The 20976-nt window shown below is 35.0% G+C and overlaps 1 protein-coding gene across 4 annotated transcripts in view; it reads left to right on the forward strand.

Moving 5' to 3' along the window:
* TBC1D8B (TBC1 domain family member 8B) overlaps nt 1-20976 on the forward strand; it is an 86491-nt gene that overhangs the window by 16725 nt on the left and 48790 nt on the right. For 3 of the 4 annotated variants that reach the window (XR_003796433.1, XM_029241112.1, XM_029241114.1), the window contains exons 3-7: nt 2123-2241; nt 2742-2967; nt 3672-3912; nt 6702-6909; nt 7568-7735. Coding sequence is in view for 3 of the 4 variants with exons in the window: in XM_029241112.1 (XP_029096945.1) it covers nt 2123-2241; nt 2742-2967; nt 3672-3912; nt 6702-6909; nt 7568-7735 (962 nt within the window). In the remaining variant the exon portion in view is untranslated. The remainder of the gene's footprint in view (nt 1-2122; nt 2242-2741; nt 2968-3671; nt 3913-6701; nt 6910-7567; nt 7736-20976) is intronic. The other variant, XM_029241113.1, reaches the window with a different exon arrangement.

Consider the following 20976-nt stretch of genomic DNA (forward strand, 5'->3'; position numbering starts at 1 on the left):
TACTCTGTAATGACTTATATGGGAATAGAATCTCCCCAGTTGTTTTGATTTAGAAATGAGTTAAATGTGCAGCTCTATTTGAGAGACTAGAAAGATATTTATTTAAGAAGGATTATAAATTATTTTTTAGAAATCCATTAATGTGAGGGACCTAAAGCATGTGTTCCAGCAGTGCTGATTCAGAGTAAATTTTGCTTAGTGCTACTGCTGTATGACTCCTTTCTTCAACTTATTGGGTTGGCCAAAAAGTTCATTTGGGTTTTCCATACCATCTTACGGAAAAACCCAAACGAACTTTTTGGCTAACCCAATACCTCTCCTGCTTAACCCAACTGCTAGGAAGATGAGAACCTCCCCCATGAAGTACTTTGTTTCATCTCTAATAACTCAGATGAGGAGAATCAAGTTCAAAACTTAAAGGTTGATCCCTAAGAAAATTTAAGCCTAAAAATCTGAACCTTTTTTAGTTACACACCGACTTTCTCGCAAAAGGCACCATATCCTTGAAATATGAAGGGATATCTTACACATAATGCTACATATTCATCTATGCTGGGGTGGTTCAGATGCTTCCACATATATCTTTTGTAGTAGAAAAGGAATTAGGATGGTTCTTCCTAACAAAGAAACTCAAAATTAAAAAAAATACAGTGACAGTTTACTTCTTTTATGATGCCATTACAATGTTGGTCTAAATTAGAATCCGAGATTTGTGGCTTTTTTAATGTTGAAAGGCTGCCTTTTTCTCATTCTTTCTCCCTTCTCCCCCCCTCTTCTTTTAAGTATACATACTTTTTAAAAAACTAAAAGCCTGTCAATTTCTGGACAGTTCATATGTGTGAACATACAGCATACAATTAATTTTTTAAAATGTGTGGCTTGTTTTGTGCATCTCCCTCTAAACTTCCTTTAGTGTTTCTGGTGAGTGTTTTCTCCTGGCTCTTTTAAATTGAATGCTGTTTAAACTAAATGCAGAAGATATTACACCTGCTGACATCATGAGATGTCTAAAACCTCAACTCTAAATCTCGTTGGTAGAAATTATTTAGAAAAAAATACCCTTTTTACTTAAAAAAATGGATGATAATACAACTTATTCCCCCAAATTAACCTGATACAGAAATATAGTAGTTACCTACTAATGAAGCTTCTTTATACCTAAAGGACCAAAATAAAGGCCTTAAAATTTCCCCATGGCTTTTATTTGTTGTTCATTAAAGAAAGATATTACACATGGTATGATGACTTGAGAAACATGAATACAATTCTAACTGAACTGTAGGAAATAGGCGATTTTGCAGTGTCAAATTTTTTAATGTATCACTCTTCCATATATTATAAAACGTACTTAGAAGTCAGGATATTTCTTTTGAATGAGATTTGTATAATCTGCAGTGCTAGAGAGATCTTAAAGGTATGTGGGTTATAGGGGGAAATTGATAGATATTGAAATGTTCTTCAAACCAAAACCCAGAGCTAAGTGTAGTATTTAGTCTGACCCTCAATAAACCACCTAACACTGATGCAGGAGGTCACAAGGATTTAACCTTGCTACAGGATTCCTAACCTCTTTCATAAAATTTCTTTAAGTTGAATAGACCTTTTAATGAAGGAGTTGACTCTGAGCAAAGGCTTCATACTTTCTGAGATAGAGTTGCCACAGTTGAAATCCACATTTACACAGTGTGCATAGGATTGTCATGTGCATGCTGTTTTCAGTCACGTAGATAGGCACAGTACTGACTGTATTATTTGAAGGCCAAAGATTAAATTATGTTTATTTATATTCTGGTACTCTATATATTCTTTTAAAAGGACTGGTTACCGTAGGCACCAGTTACTGACACCTTGTTTTCAGAATTTTATATCTTTTCTCATGAGTTGTATTTACTTTTCTCCACTTTCCTTAAATATTTTATCCTTTCTACTTATAGTGTTCCTACCCACATATAGTGATGAAATAGAGAATAAATGTAGTACCCCTATTCTTTTATGATGATCATTTTTGAAAATGAGCAAATATAATTTTATTTCTTTTAAAACTAAGCTTATAAATATCAAGAGCAGTTTTTTGTGTGTGGAGTTTTCTTTGAGTCTTCCATTCTCTTTTATTATGAATCAGGAGCCAACAGAGAAGAAATAACCAAACATTGGGAATGGTTAGAACAAAATATCATGAAGACCTTGTCTGTGTTTGATTCTAATGAAGATATTACTAATTTTGTACAAGGAAAGATAAGAGTAAGTGGCATGGATATATTTTGTAGATGGAATACTAAAGTCTTTGACCCTCTTATTTGAGGATCGAAGCTGCGTGGCAGGTCATTGTTTTACTGCCACCTTTCAGGATTGGCAGAAGCACATATATGAATATCAGAATCAGAACTAAAAGACATTGTAAAGTTAGCAGTTAGTCTTTGGTGCCCTTGTGAGTGCTATTAGGGATATTTTCATTTCAGAATCTTTTGCGTTTGCAGTTTGAATGAACCCTTCACTCAATCAAAATAATATTTAGCACCTCTATTTGTGGTAGCTCCTTGTGAGGCATTAGAAAAAGCCTAATTACAAAATTAAACAAAATCTGCTCACCTCTGTCCTAAGAGATGTGTGTGCACATGCATGTGTGTGTGTGTGTGTGTGTGTGTGTACACAGTTTTATTCAATGAATTGTTTAAATATGTGAGAGATATTTTTGTTGGTAGGTAATTACTAATTTTCAGAAAATATTTTGTCTCCTTTAGGGATTAATTGCTGAAGAGGGAAAACATTCTTTTGCAAAAGAAGATGACCCTGAGAAATTTCGAGAAGCCCTTTTGAAATTTGAAAAATGTTTTGGTTTACCAGAGCAGGAAAAGTTAGTGACCTATTACTCGTGCAGTTATTGGAAAGGACGGGTTCCTTGTCAGGGTTGGCTATATCTTAGCACCAACTTTCTGAGCTTCTATTCTTTTTTGTTGGGATCAGAAAGTAAGTGGTTTCTGTTGCTTACTATGACTTTGAACTTGCAGACTGACCTATCAACTCTGTGGTGGTGTTAGGTTGCATATAAAGTAATAGGATAGATATTAAGGGTAATTAAACTGTACATTAAAAAGTTCACTTCGTCTAGGGAAAGAATACTTTTAAGACTGGTTGTTTAACATAAGAACCATTAGAATTGTGTATAGAATGCCTTGCATATTGTGGGAGACAAATGAATATTAAATGATGATGGTGATCTAGCATGTGATTCCTTTCTTTCACTTGTTCTAAACTACCTACTTTCTTTAATCTATGTTTTAATACTTGTTTTAAACATACAATATACATATAGTAATCATAGTACCTAATGGCTCACAGCTACAAAGAAGAATCAAACAGTACTGTTCATAGCACATGTATAGCTTTTACACCAATGGTTATATAATTGTGTACATTGAAATGTCAAATTTAATATCAGGTTTAAATATCAAATCAGAAAAAATTAAAAATTATTTAAAATTATATCTGTTCCTAGGATCACCAACAGATCCTAGGATCTGTTCCTAGGATCACCAATCTTGAACTCTAAAATATTTTAGTTGTTCATAGCATTTTTCAAGTGGTTAACTATTGTTTTGAAAGACCTGATTGATAAATATGAATCAACATTGAGAAATTTAATCATATCTGTTTATAATTCTCATTTGCAGTAAAACTCATTATCTCCTGGGATGCGGTCTCAAAACTTGAAAAGACTTCAAATGTCATACTGACAGAGAGTATTCATGTGTGTTCCCAAGGAGAGAATCACTACTTTTCAATGTTTTTGCATATTAACAAAACATACCTTCTTATGGAACAGCTGGCAAACTATGCTATAAAAAGAATTTTTGATAAGGAAACATTTGATAATGACCCAATCCTTGATGATCCTCTACAAATTACTAAAAGGTATTCAAAGCTTAATTAATATTTACTTTTTAAGTATTGTTTGACCAAAGAATGGTAGCATTGAATAGCATTAAAAGTTAACTGTTCTTAAAAAAATTTAATTGTTCTATGTTATATGATAGTTTTTCTTTGGAGTAATCATAGATGTGTGGGCTTTTTTAGTTTATTCATGTGCATTTCACAAATAGTATCCTCTCCATTCCATTATGGTTTATCACAGGATATTGAAAATAGTTCCCTGTGCTATACAGTAGGACCTTGTTTATCCATCCTATATATAATAGTTGGCATCTGCTAATCCCAAACTTCCAATATTTTCCTCTCCCACCATCCCCCCCGCCGCCAGCAGCTTCATTTTTTATTAAAAGCGTAAGTTAGTAGAGTCAATGGAACATGCGCTTCAGGATGAGAGTAGAGAAACCCTGGGACAAGTCATAATCTCTCAGGACCTCAGTTTTCTCAGCAGTCATTTGTACCTCAGAGAGCACTTGTGAGGAATGAGCAATATAACGTTTGAAAGCACTTTGTAAAATATAAAGCACTAGATAAGTGTTAATCATTATTAATGCCTGCATCAGAAGTATCTGTCTGGTAGCTGTTTGCCACTATATTTGGTTTGCTGAAACTGACCAGAGCCATTTCATCCTGCTCAACACTCACAACAGTTGGCTGAAGTGAGCTGAGCATGCCAAAGGGGAGGGAGGGCGGAGGGGATCCATAAATAGCTAGTGAGAACCACTTCTGGCAAGGAGGATGAGGGTATAGACTGCATGGGAAAGTGTAAATGAGACAAACCTAAGCTGCAGTCCTATGGATAGACCAGAACAAGTGACCTGGATGGTTGTGTGATTGCTACATAGCCCTAACTTGGGTACAGTTGTTCCTCTTGCCTATTCTTAAACCATTCCTAAAAGCTATATACATAAGGGTTCCTTTGTGAGCCTTTCTGCTTTTCTGGAAATAGATCAGTGAGGTGAATTTTTTTTTTTTTTTTTTTTTTTTTTGCTTTTCGCGGGCCTCTCACTGTTGTGGCCTCTCCCGTTGCGGAGCACAGGCTCCGGACGCGCAGGCTCAGCAGCCATGGCTCCCGGGCCCAGCCGCTCCACGGCATGTGGGATCTTCCCGGACTGGGGCACGAACCTGTGTCCCCTGCATCGGCAGGTGGACTCTAAACCACTGCGCCACCAGGGAAGCCCTGTAGGTTGTTTTGATTGGCCACCATAAACAAACATTTTTAGCCATTTTATTTCCCTTAAAATATTCTAAAAGGCCAGCTATCAATGAGTTATTCATTACCAAGTCTGTATTTAAATGAGGTATAGGAAATTCATTTTTGTCTATGTGCAGTTTTAAAAGAGCCTATTGAAAATTGTATATATCTAAATCCTTTTTTCTAGTAAGTTAAAAAGAACAATAGCTTATTTAGACTTAGTCTCCAAATGACTTTTTTATAAACTGGAGTATCTTTATTGCTTTGGCTTATTGTTTTTACAAATATGTATTACAATAGCTAAATTCAGTGTATATCCTTCCAGGCCTTTTAATACATGAATTAAAACTATTTGCCAAAAGCATGGAGGGGACCTAAACATCACATATTATTCTACAATCTGCTTTTTCTCCCCCTTAAAATAATGTATCATGGACATCTTTTCATTCATGTAAAAAGTCCTTATCCTTTTAAGTAATAGTGAAATAGCCCACCAAATTACAATTTAAGTGAAGTAAAAATTAATGTGGTTCTCTGTTCATATTTATCAGAATTATTTTTGAAAGACATGGTGAACTGCCACATATTCAAATAGTATATGCTGGAAGGATAAATTTAGTTTTTAACTTTGTTGGCTTTGAGTTAGAACTTGCATAATTTACTCACTACTGCAGATGGCATTGCTGCTTAGCACAAGTGTTTATTGCCTCTAGAAAAACTGTACTATTTTAAGCAATTGTTTTTTATTATATACTTATGTATCAGTTAACAAATCATCTGTATTTATTGACACCCATTCTGTGCCCAATACTGTGCAAGAAGTGTTGTTTTATCTTGCCTCTACTTTTGAATTTTTTAAATATTCATTTACATTTTTGCTTCACTTAATTTTATTTATTTATTTTATTTGTTTATTTATTTTTTTGCGGTACGCGGGCCTCTCACTGTTGTGGCCTCTCCCGTTGCGGAGCACAGGCTCCGGACGCGCAGGCTCAGCGGCCATGGCTCACGGGCCCAGCTGCTCCGTGGCATGTGGGATCCTCCCAGACCAGGGCACGAACCCGTGTCTCCTGCATTGGTAGGCGGACTCTCAACCACTGCACCACCAGGGAAGCCCCTTTAATATTATTTTTATGTACTAGTCTTCCCATCTAAATTTCGATGCCATAAATTTTCATTATTTTATTTTGTTTGAACTGGGTAACTCTTTTGATTTTCTGATAACCAGATGTAAAAATTATTGTCTGCCAAGATTGATTTTAGCCATACTCACATGTTATGAATATATAATAATATAGTAATCTTCCAGAAAATCACCCTTTAATAGATGGTTTGAAGACCTACATCACCTCTAACTGTTGTGCATTGTAATCTACTAATAATAATACAAAATTGGAAAAGAGAACAAACAAAATAAATTGGTTAGGAATCAGTGTTTCTTCCATTTCATAATTTGTTGAAGAACATAGCATGTAGTGCTTAATCATTCTGCTTTACAGTGCATTTAGATTAATCAATATGGACATGTGTATCCTTTAGAAGTCATCATTTGAGCCCCCCCTTTTTTTCTTTCCTATAGAGGTCTGGAAAATCGAGCCCACAGTGAGCAGTTTAATGCTTTTTTTAGGCTGCCCAAAGAAGAGACTTTGAAAGAAGTACATGAATGTTTCTTATGGGTACCATTCAGCCACTTCAACACTCATGGAAAAATGTGCATCTCAGAAAACTATATCTGCTTTGCTAGCCAGGATGGCAATCTATGTAGTGTAATCATTCCATTACGAGAGGTAAAATAAATTTAGTTACATATCAGTTTTTAGTTCAAAAATGTTACCATTCACAGAGTAAAATACCCTTTAATTCTGTAAATTATTAAAAACTCAATATGCAACATCCTTTTAGTAATTTTAAATAATAATTTTTAAGTGCAGTTATATTCTTCAGGGTAAGAGTACCATTCCTAAGGATAAGAGTATTAGGATAAGAGCATTACAGCTCTTATTGAAAATGAAAAGAGAAAAAAATTAAAAATTAATAAACAAGATAAGGGTTTGGGATGACTCAACATGGAGCATGATCACTCAGATGTTTATGACATGGATACCAAAATTTATACTATCATATTTGATACACATGGTCAGAAAAAATAGAATTGATAGCTTTTGTGTAAGTCAGAAATCAATTGTTCATATTGCGGCCCTGAATTTTTACATTTGTATTGTCATTTTTAAAGGTTACATGTTAGTTAAACTTTTCCTTTAGAAGTGAAATATCTTGCACTAAGGTTGCTTGTATTAGTGGTACAACTAGTACCCAAAGTCTATTTCTTACTAAGTCCTACCACAGACCAAAACTTGTAGCCACAAAAAAATAAGCTAAACACATTTTGCCTGACCTTGTCAGTAACAAGGGAAAATGCGATTCATTTATGTTTTCATCCCCCAGGTCTTAGCTATAGATAAGACAAATGATTCCAGCAAATCTGTCATCATTAGCATCAAAGGAAAAACAGCTTTTCGCTTCAGTGAAGTTAAAGAATTTGAGCAATTAGTGGCAAAACTCTGGCTCAAGTGCGGGGCAGCTTCAACTCAGTATCACGATATTATCACAGAGGTAAGTATCTAGCAATCAAGTCATTTTGATAAAAAGGTTTGTGTTTTGTGAGGTCCATACTTTCAAAAGGAATTCATAGTACCTTTCCTATTTATACTTAGGTTGAGTTTTTTTGAAAGATGAATACCAAAGAAATTATATTCTCTAAGGCACATCATAAAGCAAAAGTGAGAATTAAGGACTTTATCTTTTTTTAGGAACTCAGACTTTTAAAAAAATTATTATCATTTGATCTTTCTTGACTATATTTGCTATTTATCATATATACACTCCTTGTACTTTCACATAACATGGCTTTTAACAACTCAAACTATATTTGAGAATTCAATAAGGCATTGAAGAAGGACTTTCCTCTTATTACTGTAGAGAGACAATCTATCTTATTATTTAACATCAAGTAGGTCAGCCTTATTTGCATAATCTAGGCCAAAGCAAAATAGTGACATATCTATTTACTAGTAAAATATTAGAGAAGACAAATATTCTTGGCAGAGAGGGTGATTAAAAGCCTGATTTTGATGTTTGTCTTTTATGGAAATATAGATAGTTTCAGTTCACATTAATTTTCTTTTTCAATGCCAAGGAATCTCATGTTTTAATAGATTGATAAAACATCACATTATAACTACATATATATATGTGTGTATATATATATATATATATTTTTTTTTTTTGCCGTACGCAGGCCTCCCACTGCTGCGGCCTCTCCCGTTGCAGAGCACAGGCTGCGGACGCGCAGGCTTAGCGGCCATGGCCCACGGGCCCAGCCGCTCTGCGGCACATGGGGTCCTCCCGGACCGGGGCACGAATCCGCGTCCCCTGCATCGGCAGGCAGACTCCCAACCACTGCGCCACCAGGGAAGCCCCCACTACTTATATTTTAATTAAAAATTCAAAGAAAAAAATCAACATTGGCTTTATTGGCTATATTATTTTACTTGGATTGGATTATAGAGGCTTTTACTTCTTTCTCCAGAGCAGAGACTGAAAATATTATGCTAAGTCAATTAGAATGCAGGATTGACAAGACTAACTCTTCCTTTGATAATAGAAAAGCACAATGAAAACATAATTTTAAAAAATATGTGTATCTCAGTTCCAGACACAGAACTTCCATGTTGGCCATTAAGAGTTTTCTTGCCCCAATTTACTAATCTTTCACTCTCTTCAAATATATAACCAGGATATACCATAGTTTGATGTGAGGACATAAGTAAAATCTGATCAGTCTTGCTCCCATATTCTTGCTTATCTCACTTTTGTTTTTCTGTCCTAGTCCATTTCAGATTCAGTCTGTATGTTGGATGTAATGCTCTGCTTATCTTTCCTTCTGTAATTTATCTGTGTCTCTTAAACCTGAATAAATGGATTTTTTTCCCCTGAAAACTCTCAGGCCCCTCTAATAGTTGGATATGCTCAGCAGTTAAGAAAGGATTTTGTTTCAAAATGTTTACCATCTTTTCAGATGTATGTCAAAATTCTAAGCTTTCTAGTTTCTCTTAACCATTTTTAAAGGTTTTAATAAAGATATGTACAAAATACCAGTTGGTATACTGGGTCCTTGGAAATGTATTTTTTTAAAATTGTCATAACATTCTATTTTCCCTGAAGACTTTTATCTTAGCAATGAGGAAGAATATTAACTTGTTTTAGTATTATCTGTATATGTCTAGCTTTATTTATAGTACATTTTTTAAAATAGTAAAGAGAGAGCTTGTTAAACAGGAGTTGGTTCCATTTGATTTCTAAATGACAGAAATTGTAGTTACATTATTTTATAGCTATACCTAGCATACTAAAACAAAAAGAAAAAAATTCTGTAATTTTACCAAATCTGGTAAAATTTACACAAACAACAAGACTTTTTATTCTAAATCTCAAAGAAATTTAAATCAACAAATCTAAATATGAATACAGGAAGGACTAGGAAATTTTTCCTGTGAGTACATCAAAATGTGATACAAAGAACAAATGCTCCCAGAAACAATTGGGATTGTACGTACATACCAGTTCTGTCTAAATTTTTAAATATGTCAATTAAAATTCTCCACATTTTGTTAAGTTATGTTAAAATCTGGGTGCATATATGGATTTTGAAAAATTCTAATCAAATGCTTAGAAAACACATTAATTTTTTATTTTTTTATTAACACATATACTCAAGAAATATTACCAGATATGGTAATTTTTCAAAACTATACAAAATGAAATAAAAGTGGGCCCTTTTAGCTTAATTTTAAGCAAAGTGGCCTAAGAGGGAAAATACTGCTAAAGATCCTTTACTTGATGCTTTGAGACTACATTATAAGTGGATCATTGGAACTATAGAATGTCAAGAAGACGTAGAAGTTGAGCTATGTATGCATTGAAGTGTTTAGAAGGGCAAATATCTTCTACAGATTATCAAAGCATATATAAACATATATGTTTCATTAGTTCTCATAACCAGCCCTATCTTTCTAAGTTTTTAAAATTAGAAGTAATGGCTTCCTTATCCTACACAATAATGCAGATAAGAATAATAGTTTAACCCACAAAACTGGTATTTGTTTGCCTTAATAAGAATAAAGTAATATGTTTTCTGTAACTATAATATAAATTAGGCTGTGTGGAGTAGATTTATTTCAACGTTAGGAAATCAGAAATTTTATTAAAAATAAAATTAGCGCTAATTTAAAATTACGTGCTATGAACAGGAGCCTATTTTAAGATAAGCTTCTGAATCTAAGAGAAGTATTTCCTTGTATTTTTGGTGTAATTTTTTATTTTACAGGTCAACTCTGGCCCCCAACCATCATTATTATGCTGAGTTTGTGAGATATTCTAATTTAAATCTAATAGTTTGTAGAAAAGTTACACATAAAGAAATATTAATCTTTACCCTGCCTTTTCTTCACCTTTAGAAGCCATATGCTATTTCTAAAGTCAATAGCAGATACCAAAAACCAAACCAAGTCTAAGAATACCTGTTATAAAGTCAACAACCTGTGTTGCTTCCTCATGTGATTGGATTTTGCTCAGGCACCAAATGTCTGATGAGTGCCAAATTTATAACTGTCACAAGTGTGAGCACCCGAATAAATGGATATATAAAATTGGTATGGCCATGGGGCAAAATCCTCCCATTCAAAAGAGCCAGAGCCAAAAAAAAAAAGTTAAGTAATTTAAGCTTAGTTTCCTGAATACTTTATTATGCTCTTCAAACAATTCAAATATTAAATTGATTTAAACCAGCATCTTTGAAGGTGAATATGTTGATGTGATTTTTGTGAATACTTAAAAAGTAATCATGGATAGAAGCAGCACACTTGTCATCCCTTTTATATATTGATGTTTGGGGTTTCATAACTTAAGGGTTAATTTTTCTTTTCCTTCTTGGCTACTTTTCCTGTAGTTTAGATATACTACTAATAGATAAACTGGTTCCTCAGTCATATGGCCTAAATTAAGGGAATGTACTTTGCTTGAGACCCAGACTCCAGCCATGAATTTTTAAATCGGTTTTGCAAAAACATAATCCCTCATTAGAACAGCAAAATGTAACATTAATAGTAAAGTAGACTTGTCAAAACAAGCTTTTTAAAAAAGAAAAGTGTTGTAATATAGGATGTATACTCACTAATAGTTTTTTCCTTTGTAAGATTCTTCTGTCCTACCCTTATATTCAGACATTGATTTGAATCCTCCTTTTAAACTTTCCCTGAATCCTCTTAGCTTCCAACCCTTCTAGGTCTTGTTGGCTTCTTGGGTTTCAAGGTGAAATACTACTGGACTGCTTTACCCTAAACTTCTACTTTTCCTCCACCTTAGGCATGGACATTCTTTTCATCTTTCTTAAGCTACTAAACTTAAAGGGATGATGTTAAGTGAGCCTTTTTTTAGTACCTCTAGTGGTAACTTCAGACTTCTGGTATAGTTACAATCCACAGAAGCTGGGTAACTGATATGTGTTCAGAGTAAAGCTTTGGAGATCATAAAATTAATGTGGAAATGCAAGGGACCCAGAATAGCTAACACAGTATTCAAGAGGAAGAACAAAGTTGGAGGACTCACAATTCTCAATTTCAAAACTTACTACACAGCTGTAGTAAACAAGACAGCATTATCCTGGTGTAAGGTTAGACATATATATCAGTGTAATAGAATTGAGAGTCTTGAAATAAAGTCTTACATTTATGGTCAGTTGATTTTTTAAAATTAATTAATTTTATTTTTGGCTGTGTTGGGTTTTCATTGCTGCGTGTGGGCTTTCTCTAGTTGTGGCGAGTGGGGGCTACTCTTCGTTGTGGTGTGTGGGCTTCTCATTGCAGTGGCTTCTCTTGTTGCAGAGCACGGGCTCTAGGTGCGTGGGCTTCAGTAGTTATGGCACATGGGCTCAGTAGTTGTGGCTCGCAGGCTCCAGAGCGCAGGCTCAGTAGTTGTGACGCACAGGCTTAGTTGCTCTGCGGCATGTGGGATCTTCCGATACTAGGGATTGAACCTGTGTCCCCTGCATTGGCAGGCAGATTCTTAACCACTGCACTACCGAGGAAGTCCCTGGTCAATTGATTTTTCAACAGAGTGCCAAATAAATGCAAAGAGGGAAATATAGTCTATTCAACAAATGGTGTGGGCACAATGGATATCCACATACATATACAAAAAAACAAAGTTGAAACTTTTTTTACACCATACACAAAAATTAACTCTAAATGGATCAAAGACCTAAATGTAAGAGCTAAAACTATAAAACTCTTAGAGAAAACATAAGAGTAAATCTTCATGACTTTGAATTAGGCAATTTTTTTCTTAGCTGTGACATAAAAACACGACAAAAGAAAAAATATGCAAATTGGCTGCATGAAAATTAAAAATGTTTGTTGTACAAATGATACCATTAAGAAAGTGAAGAGACAATACACAGAATGAGAGAAAATATTTGCAAATTGTATATCTGATAAGGGACATCTATCCAGAATATATAAAAAACTTACAACTCAAAAATAAAAGGCAAAGTTATCTAATTTTTTTTAACGGTCAAAGGATTTGAATATACAGTTCTCTAAAGAAGATAAAGAAATGGCCAGTAAGCACATAAAGATCTTCAACGTAAATAGTCATTAGGGAACTGCAAATCAAAGCCACAATTAGAGACCCTTTCACACCCACTAGGGTGGCTCTAATAATAAAGACAGACAATAACAAATGTTGAGGAGGATGTGAAGAAATTGAAATCCTTCATACATTGTTGATTGATTCTTTGTTTTAATAATTTCTCTTTGTTGATATTCTCTATTTGATGGGACATAGTTGTCATACTTTCCTGTTTTAAATCATTTTAATTAATAGAGCAGTTTTAGGTTTACAGAAAAATTGAACAGAAAGTACAGAGTTCCTATATACACCCGCCCGCCCTCTACTATGCCCAGTTTTCCCTATTATTAACATCTTGCATTGGTATGGTACATTTGTTATAACTGATGAACCAGTATTGATACATTATTAACTAAAGTGCATAGTTTACATTAGGATCCACTCTTGGTGGTGTACAATTCTATGGCTTTTGCCAAATACATAATATATGTACCATTATAGTATCATACAGAATAATTTCCCTGCCCTAAATATCCCTTGTGCTCTACCTGTTTATCCCTCTCCCCAACGCTTGGTAACCACTGATCATTTTACTGTTTCTATACTCTTGCCTTTTCCAAAATGTTATATAGTTGGAATCATACCATATGTATCCTTTTCAGACTGACTCCTTAGCAATATGCATTTAAGGTTCCTCCATATTTTTTGTGGTTTGATACCTCATTTATTTTTTTTTGAATTTTTAAAAATTCAACAAATATTTGTTAAACTTCAACTATGTGTGTAAGGAACTGCTGGGTTCTTTTTTTTCCCCCAGATTTATTGAGATAATTGACATATAACATTGTGTAAGTTTAAGATGTACGATGTGATGATTTGATACACATATATTAAAATGATTACCACAGTAAGGTTAGTTAACATATCCCCCACCTCATGTAATTACAATTTTGTTGTTGTTGTAGTGAAAACATTTAAATTCTACTCTCATAGCAACTTTCAAATATACAATATTGTTAACTGTAGTCACCATGCTGTACATTAGATTCCTAGAATTTATTTTTCATATAAACTGGAAGTTTGTACACATTGACCAACATCTCATTTCCCCTACTCCTAGCCCCTGGAAACCACCGTTCTACTCTGCTTCTATAAAGCTGGCTATTTTATATTCCACATATAAGTGAGATCATACAGTATTTGTCTTTCTCTGTCTGATTTATTTCACTTAGTGTAGTGCCCTCAATGTCCATCCATGTTGTTGCACCTTGCAGAACTTCCTTTTTATGGCTAAATAATAATCCTTTGTGTGTGTGTGTGTATATATATATATACATATATATACATATACACACACATATATACACACACCACATTTTCTTTATCCATTCATCTGTCAACAGTTAGATTTGTCTTAGATTTTGTGAACAATGCTGCAATGAACATAGGGGTGCAGATATCTCTTCAAGATAGTGACTTCATTTCCTTTGAATATATACCCAGAAGTGGGATTACCAAATCATGTGGTAGTTCTAATTTTAATCTTTTGAGGACCTCCATACATGTTTTCCATAGCGCTGTACCAATTTACATCACCACCAACAGTGCGCTTTGGCTCCCTATTTTCCACATTCTTGCCAACACTTAACTCTTGTCTTTTGATAATAGCCATTCTAACAGGTGTGTAATTATACCTCATTGTGGTTTTGATTTGCATTTCCTGATGATTAGTGATGTTCAGCACCTTTTCATGTATTTGTTGGCCATTTGTATATCTTTGTAAAAAATATCTATTTAGGTCCCTTGTCCATTTCTTAATCAGGTTTTTTTGTTCTGTTTTGTTTTTTGCTGTTGAGTTGTGTAAAGTCCCTTATATGTTGTAGATGTTAATCCCTTATCTGATTTATGGTTTGCAAATACTTTCTTCTGTTTTATATGTTGCCTTTTCATTTTGTTGATTATTTCTTTCTCTTTTCAGAAGCTTTTTAACCTTATGTAGTCCTACTTATTGATATTTGCTTATGCTTTTGGTGTCCTATCTTAAAAATTGTTGCTAAGACCAATATGAAGGAACTTTTTCCCCTATATTTTCTTCTAGGAATTTTATAGTTTGGGGTTTTATGATTAAGTCCTTAATTCATTTTGAGTTAATTTTTGTGCATGGTGTAAACTAGCAGTCCAATTTCATTCTTTTGCATATGGATAATCAGTTTTCCCAACACCATTTATTGAAGAGACTGTTCTTTCCACATTGAGTAGTCTTGGTTCCCTTTTCAGATATTAGTTGACTATATATATGTAGATTTATTTCAGGCTCTCACCTCTGTTCTGTTAGCCTGTGTGTCTATTTTTATGCCAGTACCATGCTGTTTTGATTACTGTAACTTTGCAATATAGTTGGAAATCAGGAAATGTGATGCCTTCAACTTTGTTCTTTTTCAGGATTTCATTGTCTATTCAGGGTCTCTTGTGGTTACATGTGAAGTTTAGGATTTCTTTCCATTTCAATGAAAAGTGCCATTTGAATTTTGATAGAGATTGCCTTGAGTCTGTGGATGGCTTTGGGTAGCATGGACTTTTTTTTTTAACATCTTTATTGGAGTATAATGGCTTTACAGTGTTGTGTTAGTTTCTGCTGTATAACAAAGTGAATCAGCTATATGCATATGTATATCCCCATATCTCCTCCCTCTTGCGTCTCCCTCCCACCTACCTTGTCCCACCCCTCTAGGTGGTTGCAAAGCACTGAGCTGATCTCCCTGTGCCATGCAGCTGCTTCCCACTAGCTGTTTTAAATTTGGTAGTGTATATATGTCAATGCTACTCTCTTACTTTGTCCCAGCTTACCCTTCCCCCTACCATGTCCTCAAGTCCATTCTCTATGTCTGTGTCTTTATTGCTATCCTGCCCCTAGGTTCATGAGAACATTTTTTGTTTTTTTTAGATCCCATATATATGTGATAACATACGGTATTTGTTTTTCTCTTTCTGATTTACTTGACTCTGTATGACAGACTCTAGGTCTATCCACCTCACTACAAATAACTCAATTTCATTTCTGTTTATGGCTGAGTAATATTCCCTTGTATATATGTACCACATCTTCTTTATCCATTCATCTGTCGATGGACACTTAGGTTGCTTCCATGTCCTGGCTATTGTAAATAGTGCTGCAGTGAACATTGTGGCACATGACTTTTTGAATGATGGTTTTCTCAGGGTATATGCCCAGTAGTGGGATTGCTGGGTCATATGGTAGTTCTATTTTAGTCTTTTAAGGAACCTCCATACTGTTCTCCATAGTGGCCTTACCAGTTTACATTCCCACCAACAGTGTAAGAGGGTTCCCTTTTCTCCACACCCTCTCCAGCATTTATTATTTGTAGATATTTTTTTTGATGATGGCCACTCTGACTGGTGTGAGGTGATACCTCATTGTAGTTTTGATTTGCATTTCTCTAACGATTAGTGATGTTGAGCATCTTTTCATGTGTTTGTTGGCAATCTATATATCTTCTTTGGAGAAATGTCTATTTAGGTCTTCTGCCCATTTTTGGATTGGGTTGTTTGTTTTTTTGATATTGACCTACATGAGCTGCTTGTGTATTTTGGAGATTAATCCTTTGTCAGTTGTTTTGCTTGCAAACAGTTTCTCCCATTCTGAGCGTTGTCTTTTCATCTTGTTTATGGTTTCCTTTGCTGTGCAAAAGCTTTTAGGTTTCATTAGGTCCCATTTGTTTATCTTTGTTTTTATTTACATTTTTCTAGGAGGTGGGTCAAAAAGGATCTTGCTGTGATTTAGGTCACAGAATGTTCTGCCTATGTTTTCCTCTAAGAGTTTGATAGTGTCTGGCCTTACATTTAGGTCTTTAATCCATTTTGAGTTTATGTTTGTGTATGGTGTTAGGAAGTGTTCTAATTTCATTCTTTTACATTTAGCTGTCTGGTTTTCCCAGCACCACTTATTGAAGAGGCTGTCTTTTCTCCATTGTATACTCTAGCCTCCTTTATCAAAGATAAGGTGACCTTATGTGTGTGGGTTTATCTCTGGGCTTTCTGTCCTGTTCCATTGACCTATATTTCTGTTTTTGTGCCAGTACCATACTGTCTTGATTACTGTAGTTTTGTAGTATCTGCAGTCTGGGAGCCTGATTCCTCCAGCTCCGTTTTTCTATCTCAAGATTGTTTTTGGCTATTTGGAGTCTTTTGTGTTTCCATACAAATTGTGCAATTTTTTGGTCTAGTTCTGTGAAAGATGCCATTGATAGTTTGATAGGGATTGCATTGAATCTGTAGATTGCTTTGGGTAGTATAGTCATTTTCACAATCTTGATTCTTCCAGTCCAAGAACATAGTATATCTCTCCATCTGTTTGTATCATCTTTAATTTCTTTCATCAGTGTCTTATAGTTTTCTGCATACAGGTCTTTTGTTTCCATAGGTAGGTTTATTCCTAGGTATCTTATTCTTTTTGTTGCAGTGGTAAATGGGAGTATTTCCTTCATTTCTCTTTCAGATTTTTCATCATTAGTGTATAGGAATGCAAGAGATTTCTGTGCATTACTTTTATATCATGCTACTCTACCAAATTCATTGATTAGCTCTAGTAGTTTCCTGGTAGCATCTTTAGGATTCTCTATGTATAGTATCATGTCATCTGCAAACAGTGACAGTTTTACTTCTTCTTTTCCAATTTGTATTCCTTTTATTTCTTTTTCTCCTCTGATTGCTGTGGCTAAAACTTCCAAAACTATGTTGAATAATAGTGGTGAGAGTGGGCACGCTTGTCTTGTTCCTGATCTTAGAGGAAATGGTTTCAGTTTTTCACCATTGAGAACGATGTTGGCTGTGGGTTTGTCATATATGTCCTTTATTATGTTGAGGTAGGTTCCCTCAATGCCTACTCTTTCGAGTGTTTTTTTAATCATAAATGGGTGTTGAATTTTGTCAAAAGCGCTTTTTCTGCACCTACTGAGATTGTCACTTTTTTGTTATTTTTTTTTTTTGCGGTACACGGGCCTCTCACTGTTGTGGCCTCTCCCGTTGCGGAGCACAGGCTCCCAATGCACAGGCTCAGCGGCCATGGTTCACGGGCCCAGCCACTCCGCGGCATGTGGGATCCTCCCGGACCGGGGTACGAGCCTGTGTCCCCTGCATCGGCAGGCGGACTCTCAACCACTGCGCCAGCAGGGAAGCCCTGTCATATGGTTTTTATACTTTAGTTTGTTAATATGATCTGTCACATTGATTGATTTGCATATACTGAAGAATCCTTGCATTCCTGGGATAAACCCCACTTGATCATGATGTATGATCCTTTTAATGTGCTGTTGGATTCTGTTTGCTAGTATTTTGTTGAGCATTTTTGCATCTATGGTCATCAGAAATATTGGCCTGTAGTTTTCCTTTTTTGTGACATCTTTGTCTGGTTTTGGTATCAGGGTGATGGTGGCCTCATAGAATGAGTTTGGGAGTGTTCCTCCCTCTGCTGTATTTTGGAAGAGTTGGAGAAGGATAGGTGTTAGCTCTTCTGCAAATGTTTGATAGAATTCGTCTGTGAATCCATCTGGTCCTGGGATTTTGATTGTTGGAAGATTTTTAATCACAGTTTCAATTTCAGTGCTTGTGATTGGTCTGTTCATATTTTCTATTTCTTCCTGGTTCAGTCTTGGAACGTTGTGCTTTTCTAAGAATTTATCCATTTCTTCCAGGTTGTCCATTTTATTGGCATAGAGTTGCTTGTTGTAATCTCTCATGATTCTTTGTATATCTGCAGTGTCAATTGTTACTTTTCCTTTTTCATTTCTAATTCTGTTGATTTGCGTCTTCTCCCTTTTTTTCTTGAGGAGTCTGGCTAATGGTTTATCAAATTTGTTTATCTTCACAAAGAACCAGCTTTTAGTTTTATTGATGTTTGCTATTGTTTCTTTCATTTCTTTTTCATTTATTTCTGATCTGCTCTTTATGATTTCTTACCTTCTGCTAACTTTGGGGTTCTTTTATTCTTCTTTCTCTAATTGCTTTAGGTGTATGGTTAGGTTGTTTATTTGAGATGTTTCTTCTTTCTTGAGGTAGGATTGTATTGCTATAAACTTCCGTCTTAGAACTGCTTTTGCTGCATCCCATAGGTTTTGGGTCGTGCTGTTTTCATTGTCATTTGTTTCTAGGTATTTTTTGATTTCCTCTTTGATTTCTTCAGTTATCTCTTGGTTATTTACTAGCATTTTGTTTAGCCTCCATACGTTTGTATTTTTTACAGTTTTTTTCCTGTAATTCATACCTAGTCTCATAGCATTGTGGTCAGAAAATATACTTGATCTGATTTCAATTTTCTTAAATTTACCAAGACTTGATTTGTGACCCAAGATACGATCTGTCCTGGAGAATGTTCCATGGACGCTTGAGAAGAAAGTATATTCTGTTGTTTTTGGATAGAATGTCCTATAAATACCAATTAAGTCCATCTTGTTTAATATATCATTTAAAGCTGGTGTTTCCTTATTTATTTTCATTTTGGATGCTCTGTCCATTGGTGAAAGTGGGGTGTTGAAGTCCCCTACTGTTACTGTGTTACTGTCAATTTCCCCTTTTATGGCTGTTAGCATTTGCCTTATGTATTGAGGTGCTCCTACGTTGGGTGCGTAAATATTTACAATTGTTCTGTCTTCTTCTTGGATTGATCCCTTGCTCATTATGTGGTGTCCTTCTTTGTCTCTTGTAATAGTCTTTATTTTAAAGTCTACTTTGTCTGATATGAGAATTGCTACTCCAACTTTCTTTTGATTTTTATTTGCATGGAATATCTTTTTCCATCCCTCACTTTCAGTCTGTATGTGTCCCTAGGTCTGAAGTGGGTCTCTTGTAGACAGCATATGTATGGGTCTTGTTTTTGTATCCGTTCAGGCAGCCTGTGTCTTTTGGTTGGAGCATTTAATCCATTTACATTTAAGGTAATTATTGATATGTTTGTTCCTGTTTCCATTTTCTTAATTGTTTTGGGTTTGTTATTGTAGATCTTTTCTTTCTCTTGTGTTTCTTGCCTAGAGAAGTTCCTTTAGCATTTGTTGTAAAGCTGCTTTGGTGGTGCTGAATTCTCCTAGCTTTTGCTTATCTGTAAAGGTTTTAATTTCTCCATCAAATCTGAATGAGAGTAATCTTGGTTGTAGGTTTTTCCCTTACATCACTTTATTTATTTATTTATTTATTTTATCTCCCTTGCTCTATACACCGTAATTTATTAAACTGAATCCATGACCTTTCCAAACATTTCTTATTTTATCGCATTCCAGATTTTTGTCATTTCTTACTCTTCTTTTAAAATTTTTGAATTTTATTTTATTTATTTTTTCATACAGCAGGTCCTTATTAGTCATCAATTTTGTACACATCGGTGTATACATGTTAATCCCAATCTCACAATTCATCACACCACCACCACCACCACCACCACCCTGTCACTTTACCCCCTTGGTGTCCATACGTTACTTCTCTACATCTGTGTCTCAATTTCTGCCCTGCAAACCAGTTCATCTGTACCATTTTTCTAGGTTCCACATATATGCGGTAATGTACGATATTTGTTTTTCTCTTTCTGACTTACTTCACTCTGTATGACAGTCTCTAGATCCATCCACGTCTCTACAAATGACCCAGTTTTGCTCCTTTTTATGGCTGAGTAATATTCCATTGTATATATGTACCACATCTTCTTTATCCATTCATCTGTCAATGGGCATTTAGGTTGCTTTCATGACCTGGCTATTGTAAATAGTGCTGCAATGAATATTGGGTTGCATGTGTCTTTCTAAATTATGGTTTTCTCTGGGTATATGCCCAGTAGTGGGATTGCTGGATCATATGGTAATTCTATTTTTAGTTTTTTAAGGAAACTCCGTACTGTTCTCCATAGTGGCTGTATCAATTTACATTCCCACCAACAGTGCAAGAATGTTCCCATTTCTCCATACCCTCTCCCGCATTTGTTGTTCGTAGATTTTCTTTTTTCTTTTTTTTTTTACATCTTTATTGGAGTATAATTGCTTTACAATGGTGTGCTAGTTTCTGCTTTATAACAAAGTGAATCAGTTATACATATATATATGTTCCCATATCTCTTCCCTCTTGCGTCTCCCTCCCTCCCACCCTCCCTATCCCACCCGTCTAGGTGG

The sequence above is a fragment of the Monodon monoceros genome, unplaced genomic scaffold (genome assembly GCF_005190385.1).
Source record: "Monodon monoceros isolate NGI ecotype Baffin Bay Population unplaced genomic scaffold, NGI_Narwhal_1 Super_Scaffold_22, whole genome shotgun sequence".
Taxonomy (NCBI): Eukaryota; Metazoa; Chordata; class Mammalia; order Artiodactyla; family Monodontidae; genus Monodon; species Monodon monoceros.